This window comes from Nuphar pumila, chromosome 16, assembly GCF_984573655.1.
Source record: "Nuphar pumila chromosome 16, dmNupPumi1.hap1.1, whole genome shotgun sequence".
Taxonomy (NCBI): domain Eukaryota; kingdom Viridiplantae; phylum Streptophyta; class Magnoliopsida; order Nymphaeales; family Nymphaeaceae; genus Nuphar; species Nuphar pumila.
Genome location: NC_143264.1, coordinates 13107203 through 13118317, shown reverse-complemented (window position 1 = coordinate 13118317; position 11115 = coordinate 13107203). Strand labels below are relative to the sequence as shown.

At 37.1% G+C, this 11115-nt stretch overlaps 1 protein-coding gene across 4 annotated transcripts; it reads right to left on the bottom strand.

Annotated features, from left to right (window-relative positions):
* Positions 1-318: 318 nt before the first annotated feature.
* Positions 319-10915, bottom strand: LOC149812952 (uncharacterized). Of its 4 annotated transcripts, none has more exons than XR_016428261.1 (7): positions 10307-10915; positions 5728-5764; positions 4724-4960; positions 4563-4610; positions 1529-2051; positions 1289-1374; positions 319-809 (listed from the first exon to the last, which is right to left on the bottom strand). XR_016428261.1 is itself a non-coding variant. In XM_089991535.1 (7 exons), exons 1-7 carry the CDS (start codon positions 10606-10608, stop codon positions 790-792), a joined length of 1233 nt encoding a protein of 410 aa, XP_089847661.1. In that variant the 5' UTR covers positions 10609-10915; the 3' UTR covers positions 319-789. The 4 variants fall into 4 exon arrangements, 3 of the variants coding, with proteins under 3 accessions (XP_089847661.1, XP_089847663.1, XP_089847662.1); XM_089991535.1 differs by having other exon boundaries at positions 1549-2051; XM_089991537.1 differs by lacking the exon at positions 319-809 and having other exon boundaries at positions 1131-1374; positions 1508-2051.
* Positions 10916-11115: the final 200 nt, after the last annotated feature.

The window sequence follows — 11115 nt, the reverse complement described above, 5'->3', positions numbered from 1 at the left end:
TGGACTGCTTAATAGGCTGGGCCCCGCAGGACTCCATTGTAGCCATGTTTTGACCCTACCATGACCCATACACTGTTTACTAGTCAGGCTGAGTCTAGCCCATTTATCAAGCCCAAACCTGCACTCATTTCCAGCAAGGTACCCGAGAGTCACTTGGTTACCCGACCCATTGGCCGCACTTACCTTGAGGAACTCTAAAGATTTTAGTACAGAAATGCATAAATTTGGTCAACACTCGTTACGCACAATTGTATATAACAAATCCTAGAACTGAAAATTGTATATTATTAGTTTCTTGCTATATTCTATTAAATCTATGATTCTTATAAGGAATAAGAAAGGAAAACCCCATGCTGACATATGTACATATGTCACATGCACTTGATCCCTAAACTAAGTACATCTTCCCACTTAGTCAACCATGAGATACAAATGCTAAAACAACTAATCGCAATAATTAATTCCAATTTTCCATATGAAACCTCATTGAATAGTCTTCCCTTGCTTAAAAGAAAATGAAATCTTGACAGAGATTAGAGATTAAAAAGACCCAGATAGCTGTTCTCTGCCACTTTTATGATGATGTCAACGTTTGATCTCCAAGCACCTTCACATTTCTCTCTTAAAACTCAAGATACATCCCCGATTTTATGCAATGACAGCATGGCACAGCGGGTGTTTGAGTTTCCCGTATCATTCTTGTTCAGTCCAGTAGTTTGGACCACGCATGGATTTGAGAAATTGAGAGACTATGTTAAACCACGGAACACCAAGAAGCAACCACCGAGCTTAAATGTATATGCAGCTATCTGTAAACCAATTACTCAAATAGGCAACAGCAGAGAGGCAATCAGTTTTTCTGGAAGTAGGATTTAAGAGTAAGATGCATGGAAGAGAGTCGCATTTGACCGTCTCCAAACAGGAGACAGATGGACCAACAATCAGATCATGGCAGCGGCATCCGGATTCAGAATTCTAACCTGCACATAAAAAGAACACACCATACAAGATGCCATCCCTTTGTATGGACCATCCTCAACACAGTGATAGGACCCATCTATGAGATGGTCCACTCAAGGAAAAAGGGCTATAAGGCAGGTCTCAGGAGTTCACAAAGCAAGAAGACAAGGTGGTTAAATAGATCTATTATTATTTCTCTAAAAGTACAATGGAAAAGTTACATTTTCCCCCTATGAAATAGAAACAGCCTCAAATGGTGAACTGATCAATAATTGATAAAACACCCACGCCAGAAAATACACACCCTGACCACAAAAATGCCACTAACCTTCTTTGTCCTCTAAGACCCGAGAAGCCGAATGCCTGAAACAGTCAGTATTGCACAAGCCCACCGACCTCATCATGTCTCCAAAGCTGCCACCATTTCATTTTTAACAGTCAACATAACTAGATTTTCCCAAGATAATATCATAATTCACAAGCCAACAACAACAATAACCAGAATAGAAAAAGAAAAAAAAAGAAAAAGATATATTATATTTCTGACACAAAAGAAAGGACTCTTAGCATGTCCAATTTCTATCCGACCGATCAATGCTGTTCCTTGCTTTCTCTGGAGGTTGATCCGTGCTCTTCCTTGGCTTCTCCACCTGGTCAATGCTAGTCCTTGGCTTCTCCACCCGGTCGATGCTAGTCCTTGCCTTCTCCACCTGGTCGATGCTAGTCCTTGCCTTCTCGTGCCGGTCTATGCTCCTTCTCGACTTGCGATCAGTGCTCATTCTTGAATGCACTGGCTTGTCTGTGCTAGGCCTAGACTTTTCCCTCCGATCACTGCTCTTTCGTGGAGGCTCCGGGCAGTCAGTGCTTTGGCATGAAGGCTCTGAGGCATCGGCATTCTGTTTTGCTCCATTCTTCAGGCCTGGAGATTTCCCAACTGCTGAAACGAATTTCTTTAGGTGTTTAATGTACTCGGGATACATTTCCAAGTTACAGTGGTTCCCTCCCTTAAGCCACAGAGGCTCATATTTCTCTTTGCAGAGTTCCCACAGCTGCTTGCCGTGGGAGCAATCCACAACTTCATCAGCAGTCCCCTGAAATGCAGAAGAGAATACATCAGCATAAATTTCAAGAAACATATATGGGTCTTTCAACCGTTCTATATGACATGCATAAGCACAGTCTATACAGCATAAGTACACATTCTTTTATAAGGAATTTGCAGTGTAAACAGGATAGACCTTGTTTCGATGAAAAACAGCTTTTATGCAATAAAGAACCAAATTATGCTTTTGACCTGTCTTGTTTCAAAAAACTATACAATCTTTCCAAGAAAGAAAGACGGACCCCACAGACCTTCAAATGCAAGATAGCATATCTCTTTAAGATGGTTTTCCTACTACAAAACGTACTACTTGACAGCAAAAAAGGCAGCACAGGTAGGACATAAGGGTATCTCTGTTAATGCCTAGTATTTAGACTGGCTAGCTATTTCCACTCTGTCACAAACAGTAATGGACTTAGCAGCATCTCACAAAAATTTTAAATAATAAAGCCTTTAATATTGATGGCTGATACAGATAAAAAGTAAAATAAAATATTGCTATGTTGATCCCATCACATGACATACGATGAAATTCATCCTATGTTGATCCTCAGCGTCCAGCCAACAGCTATAGCCAACAAAAAGAATTTTTTTGTGTGTGGAGGTGGTGTTGTGTGAAAGAAATGTTGCTATTGAAAGTGCTCCCAAGGAAGTCCCGAGATCAAAATAAAACTGATCAAACTCCTTCCTTGCTTTTCTTTTTCCACTCAGCAAAAAGTAATCAGTTCATCCCTTATGCCCAGGCATGCATCTCTTGGAGCTTTCATGGACCAATTTTATGGGAAGACGAAACAAGGCGTTAATATAGGAAGAGCATGCTATCTGAGATTGAAATTGATGATGGTACACCAATCAGCAATTTCCTCGGTCAGTACCTTAGACTTCTCATCAAAGATTGAATCCACAAGCCAATTGTCATATTTCTCCATCATATTCGATTGCATTGTTCACGAGTGCATAGTAAATTAAATCCACATGATGCCAAGTACTAGAACCATGCTGACATTCAAGAAACTAAATTATCGGAATATGCATTTCTGATAACACAAAAATCTAGATCATGTCACATGGGGATGTCCTCTTCACCAATATAACAAACGCATTGCTTAAGCAACCTTTGCAAAATTATGGTGCTTTAAATACATAAACAACACAATATGTTATACCTTCATAGCAATTGCATTCAGGTGTCTTTTGTTTTGATCTATACGGAATCCATTAGCCACCATACACATGCTTTCTATCGTCCTGAATAGGACATTGTCCTCTGAATCATCTAACTTTGTCTAATTATATGTTTGTCATATGACTGCATCAATAAGTAGAAAAAATCATTTGTATGTTTAGTTTGGAGAGCTAATATTCATCAAGGGAGAGTTGTTTTTGAATGGTTGGTTTTCTAGTACACGAACAAGAACAGCATCAGAGTACAACTTTACAAAACATGAACACCAGGAGCAGCGTGCACTGACTGGTCTCAAAGATTGAATTGGCCAAAGTACAAACAAACCAGTACTCAAGAAGGAAAATCTCGTGACTGGCAAAACTGAGACTTAATTTTTGTTTAAGATACTTTTACATGCAAAAATTGACTAAGTCAAGTTCTGAATGGCATATAAATCCAAATCAGAAAGTACCAATTGGAATCCAATCTAACTAGGAGTCCCTTCTTAGCAAAACCAGCCTAATAGATGCACTACAGGGTATATCCGAATTGGATCCCCTTCAGCATGTCTTTATTAAGTCCCATCTGGCTGGTGACCTTTAGTTTAACTCCATCAAGATGCCAGAAGAACCCCATAAAGAAAAGAAAAATTTGGAAAACATTGGCCAGGAGGAAAAGTACGTTTTGCACTCCATCTATGCCTAGCGAGTGGTAAAGCTCTTCATTGGCACATATGACCACTTTTTACTTAACATGGAGAAAGGCTGTAAGCCTGTAAGTCGTTCAACAGGTTTTATTACCTTTTCAACCCTTTTTCACAAAGAATCTGATAAAAACACAAGGACAATACAGTCACTAATTTTCTGGCAACTGTCCTATTTCTTTTTGGAGAAGAGGTATACGCTGAATCACAAAATTATAATCTATCATAAGAATACTTAATGTTACCCTTAATGGGAAAACAAAAAGAAAAAGATTACGGTTCTAATCAGAAAGGTTACAAAATATAAACAGAAGATAAAATTACAAGGCAGAATGAAAGATAATTGTCACTAGTACCTACCATTTCACAATCGATAGGGTCAGCCATATTTTATGTAGAGGGGGCAAAAAGAAATCACTACTTGTGTTTGAAAAGAATTCAATACTGAAGATGAGACTCCAAACAGCACATTAACAGGAACTAACCAAAAGACGCACTGGTAAAGTAGGATGTGAAAAACATGGCAAACTAAAAATGATAGGTTTAATTAGATTATACTTAGAGAGAAAAACCCCAGTGTTTCCAACATCAGCATAAGCAAAACATTATTAGGTGTGGGTAAAAGAGCTTACATGAATGATTAGCACAGGACAATTAACATTCGGGATCTTGTCTATGTTCTGCAAAAAGAAAAAAGAGAAAATGCATGATCACAACTGTGGCTTAACATCAAATCACAAACAAGGAAACAAAAACAAATATAGCTTTCACTAAAGAAATTATTCATTCAAACCTTGTAAATGTCAAACCAGTATGACCGCTTTACAGGATACATAACCCTTAAGCCAGACATTATTGGGCTGTGCAACACAACAGCTCTTAAGTAAGGCAAGTGGGTTGCCAAGTCCAAAGTTGGGCCACTCCCCACTGACTGACCGTATAAAATAACATCTTCCTCTTTTGATCCATAAGTGTCTTGAAGGCATTTGTAAGCTGCCTCGATATCTGCATATGTATTTTGCTCACTTGGCTACCAGAAAAAACAGGAAGATACAAATTTTTAAATAAATTAGTCTTTTCTGTAATATATACTGCTTTTTGTGCAACTTTGTGTGTATGCATGTACATGTGTGTGTCTCCGTGCGAGCATCATCCTCACATCATATGCCTGTTTATGCATGTGCATATGAGTCCAGGTGTGGGATGCAGATTTAGGAATACGATGAAAAGTATCAATTCTCATCATCAATGGCATTTTGGTAGATCTATAGAGAGAGCAAACTAAAAAATTATTGCATTTCTAAAGTTCTAAACTACAATTAGTGGCAAGTTGCTGTATCTGTTAGTGTTATACATGACAGTTACTTAAAGAGAGCTGTTAACCTCCATGGCCATATGTGGATGTTAACAAGTTCACCACCAATTTATACCCCTTGTTAGTTTTAAAAAGACAACACGGTTCATGTGTCTTTAATCGTTTTATAGAAAACATTAAAAGTTATTGTGCATTTCCAAAGTCCAACTACTGAATGTGTCATCTGTTCATTATAAAATTTCCAAAATACCATGATGGTGACATATAGTACATGAAGCTGCCATGTCATTTTAAATCTATGAACTTCTCAATGTCCCAGTATAGCTGTGGAAGTGAAAAACTCCCCCACTTCAATATGGTGAACTTGATGTGTGTAACCACCACAAAATTTTTAAAGTTGTTCAGAGCAAAAAAAATATGGTGAACTTGTTAACATTGACTAAAGGCCACAGGCACTAGAGAAGCATACAGATGAAGCATACCTTCCCAGATGACTGCCCATAACCAGAATAGTCATACCTGCAATATAAAGTTTTATTAGATAAGCATAGCTGTCATATAAACTCAGAAAAAAGAGAAGCTAACAAGTTTTGTGACGTGAACATGCAAGAATTGGTTACAAGCTGATACAATTAAGGTAGAAGAAAAGATCTTATAAATTAGAACAAACTACATTCATACATAAACTCATCAAAACTATCTTATTTCTTTTATTCATTTAATGTTTTAAGTTTCTGGCATATTATTGCTTTATGCCTTTAATAACTACTACTACTTCCCTATGTCAAATGCTTTCAGATTACGTCTTATCATTGTAAAAAATTGGATCAAAATGATGCCCACACACACTCTGGTTTCACTATCCTTAATAGACAATTTGAATCTTCAAGCATACATTGCTGACCAATTTATTTCATATTAGCTTTCAGATGTATGTTATCATTTAGCCTTTCTAAAACATTGGGATGTGGGAAGTCTCATATACAAGAATTTCCTCAACTCTATTTTTCCATTATTTGAACGAATGCAACCCTTGTTCTGTGACATTTTCTTGGTCCATAATTGGACATGCCTTGGCATGTTTGACACCTTGGAGAGATGACAAGGAGAATTCCCAACTTCAGTGGAACTCAATTGCTGCTTATTATGAGAAGCAAATCCTCACCCCATGGTTCGAATTCATTCATGTATAGGTAAACACCCTTAGGATCATCTGAATGATTCTCAAGTTGCCAGTAATGGGCCTAATTAAATTAATGCATAAATGTGCTCAAGCTGTGGCAACATGGTTCTTTTATTTACTTGTACAGTCTATGTTTTCTTTCTTGCAATGATGTTTTCTACTGTTCCTCGGGTTACTATTAATTCACTTATTGTGATCGTCACAGTTTTCTCTGAATTACAAAACAGAGTATGAGGTCTTCTCTGTGCACATATATTCTGTCTCAATGTTAGATCTTTACTATTCATTGATGTGTATGGTCTATGTTTCCTTTCTTGCAATGAAGGTTTTCTACACTCCCTAAGGTTATTATTTATCACATTTTCATGATTGTCACATTCCTTTTGATTTGCAAATGAAGTATTTAAATTTTGAGTACAAGATACTTGCTACGCACATAGATGCTGCCTTAATATTAGATTTTTAGTATTGAACATCATGCAATTCTTGCAAAGAGAAAGTGATAACCAGTCTTTGCAGTGATGTAATCAGTCATAATTTACATCTATTTGGACTATAACTGCATCAATATTTCTTCAGTGTATACTTCATTCCTATTGTGAAGTTCACAAAACCAAAAAAGGCCCTGAAGAGAGATCCATAAAGATGAGATCTATGTCACAGGGACTCGGCTAGCAGGGTGCCGCACCCGCGTCGACGCGGGTGCGGTCAACCCGACCCTGGGTGTGTTGACCGCATCCAGGGTCATTTTGGTCCATTTTTTTGTTTTGTTTTTTTTTTTTGTTAAAAAAAAATTGCCCTATGAAATGGGCTGCGGAATTTTAAAAAAAATCTGGGGGGGGGGGGCGCTGCCCCCCTATAACCCCCCGCCAGGGGCGGCCCCCCTGGACCCCGTCCGCGCAGCGGGACCCGCGCCGTGGGGAACCCCCGGATATATATATATATATATATATATATATATATATATATATATATATATATATATATATATATATATATATATATATATATATATATATTTACATTTTTGCCCCTGCCGCACCCGGGTTTTTTGGAAGTGCCGAATCCCCGCACCTGCACCCATGTGACATAGGATGAGATAGATGAGAAGAAGGGAGAAGAGTGCAGACCAGGTTTATACTATGCAGTCAAAAGCTCTGATTAGGCACCGACTAGTCTGCCTAGTTGGCTTAGGCGTAAGTAAAATGCCTAGGCTTTGCAATTCCTAGGTGGGTACCTTAAAAGGTATCAATTTTGCCAACCAGGAGTCAACTAGTGTGCCTAGTCAGCGATAAGCTATCCTCGCCTAGGCACGAGAGCAGTTTAGTCATTTTTTTTATTATTACCTGTATTCTGTCATTTATTTATATATATAATTATATACATATACATATTCATATGTTTTTGTGATTTGTTCTGTGAAATGATGAAAACATGATTAGTTAATAATATATATAGATATCCATGTGTGGGCATGTGTTTGTGTTACTTTGCTTTTGAGATTTCTTATGTGAAATGTTGAAAGCATGCACAATTAATTTTAATTGATTATGTTTTTTATGTGTGTGTTACTTTGTTTCTGATGAATTTTTCTGTTAAAGGTTGAAAGTGAGATATATGTGTGGTTTTTACTTGTATATGCATGTGACTTTTTTGTGAATTTTTCTATAAAAGCCTAAAAGCATATTTAGTATTACTGTCTATGTAATATGTTATTTATATATGTATGTGTTACTATGCTTCTGTAATTTTTTCTATAAAAAGCAGAAAGCATATTTTGTTTAGTATACTGAATATTTTATGAATAATTGAATGTACATATATGTATGTATGTATATATGTGTGTGTACAGTTATATATATGTATCTTCTGGTTATGTATATTTTGTGAAAGCATGTGAAATTTTATACTTGTGAGATAAAAACATCTAATTACTAAAAGAATTAAACATTTTTTTAAGTATATTTTGTATACTTTATTATTTTTAAGTGACTTACCAAGTAGTCTGACTAGTCTCACCTAGTCCTCAATTAGTCTTTTTAGGGGTCTACCGACTAGGCACCGCGTAGCGCTTTTGACTACATAGGGTTTATACAAAAAAAAAGATTCACACTCAAGCAGCCATAATTACTAAATTCAGCATGATATGAGGTGACTTAGAAACATACTCACCAATATCGCTCTTGTTGTCTTTCAAAAACTTAAAAAATAAAAAAAAATGTTTTTATAAAAAAATCTTAGCACTTCTTTAAGAAATTTAAAAAAGAACTGAAAATAAATTAAATATTACCGTGACAATACTGATAAATATATTTCAGCAATACTTCAATTAGTTCCAAATTTTGCCTTATCCATTTTGGAAAAAAACTTGAAAAAAACACAGTAAATTGAAAATATCATGATATTTAGCAACTATGATTGAGATAGTGAGATAATAGAGTGCCAAATATGAGGCCCATTTGTAGATTTACTCAAAATGATTTCTTCAATTTTCACCCCAATATTACCACTGAGTTACAAACTGAAACGTGCATAAGAAAAAAAAAATGCTACTATCAGACAAGGAAATAATATCTGCAAACTAAAGAAATATCCAAAAACACATAACACTTGAATACATTTAGAACTTAGAGCACTTCATAATTAATAGAAAATAATAATGCAAAAGAATTACAATTTTTCACTCATGTAAAACATTAAGCACGTATCATCAGGCAGAAAAATAACTAACTCCAATTTTATCATGCTAGTGAAAACTAGTCAACTCCGAAATCTGAATTTCTAAAAGAATACTACCATTTCAGGACATTGTGAAATTATGCATTCCTATGATAATACAAACCAAACATTAACTTTCGTAAGCAAGATAGTTTTTATTAAACCAAACCCTATAAATTATACTAATGACGACAAAACAAATCAAGCCAACAATTAATCTGTGAATACAACAAGATTTATAGACTCTAATAGTGTCAGAGTCGAAAAAACTATTAAAACTAATACCGTGCACTTGATTGAATTAGAAAACCATAGCTAACATGACTTCGGACTGAAACATAACATCAAATCAAAAGAATGGAGTTTATAATGAAAATTTCATTTTTCATTCATTTAGGCGACAGTTTTCAACTTTGTAAACATGGCGAAAGAGGCTACATGGAAAACATATTTTCAAAAATTTTAACATCCAATCAGTGATTAGATTTCTTTGTCACAGATAAATGATGAGAAAATAATATTATTTAAAAACAAAAACAATGTAGATCTTACGGCAACTACACAAGAAACCATATCTGTCTTTAAAAAAAAAAGAATTTCAGAAATAAACAAGAGAAACTCTATGAGAATAAACTCCAGCCACTGAATGCTGTAATCCAAAAACTAGCGTACCATTAAAAAGAAAAAATAAAAAATTTGTTTTTTTTAGAATAGTAACCTAGCAAAAGGATGACTGAAAATTCAAAATCTAAAACCTCAAAATCCTGGAGAAAAAAACGTGAGAAAAAAATTTTTAAAGTGACCATGTAAACCAATAAAAAGTATATAATATGAAATGCGTAATTCTAATATATCATGCAACAGTAGAATTATTAGAAAAAAAAACTGAGTTCCTAATCCAAATTTAAAAAATACAATTTCCTTTCTAAAATAAACCCCGAGAAATCGATCAAAACACGATCATTTTTCGATTTATAAAAGCTCCATAAAATAGAAAAATAAACAGATAAAAGCAAAGCATAAGCTTATCCAACACCTAAAAGCTCCCAAAAAATCAAACCTTTTTCAGGAATTCATGAACACTATAACCCCCGCAAAAAGAAAATCCCAGAAGTTCCATCAGCAACGATAATCAGACGAAGAAAAAACGAAGTCATCACCCCATCAGATTGACGCGGAGGCGGACGCTCAGTTCCGTAAAGAGCTCGTACATCTGCCCCAAATCCGCGGCGTTCCCGTGCGAGTATAGCAAGGTAAGGCTGGCCAAGGGATTCCTCACGTACATCGCAACGATCTCGGTGCCGCGCCGGGTGGAGAGCTTCAGGACGTCGACGTTCTCCCTCTGCGGGATGTCGGAGAGTGTCAACCGGCCGGAGACCTCGTCGGTGACTACCTTGTACGAGGGAGGGTTCGGCGGGAAGAATGCGAACTTCGCCGCCATCGACGAAGTCACCGCGCCCATCTCTCTCGCCCGCGCGCTCTCGCCTGGCCGCCAGAGGAAGTAGGACGGAAAAACAACCGAAGGGTCAGGCTGAGCCCGGCGATCGCGGCCCCGTCGCCACACAGACGGCGGCCGACGACCTGCGCAATGGAGACGGCGATCGACGACCGGGATTCGTTGGATCCGTGATTGGATCGGCGGAGAGGACGCTTAGGGTTTTCTCCTCGCCTTCCTCTTCTGTGTCGTCGTTTTCTTCGTCCACTTCCTTCTTCCCTCGTTCTTCTGCTCTGCTCTGCAAAAGGAAAAGAGAAAAAGGGAGGAAGAAAATAGGAGAAAAAGGAAGGTAAGGCGGGTTGGTGCCTAAATACTGGGGTCGTGATCATAAATGGCTTCGCACGTGCGACATGGCACGAAGCGAGGCGCTGTCGACTTGTCCTCAGAGTGTACGAGTAGGATGGCCGATTCGTATCGGATATTCCGATTCGTTTCATTGTGATTTAGAACATGATTATGATTAGGAATTTGAAA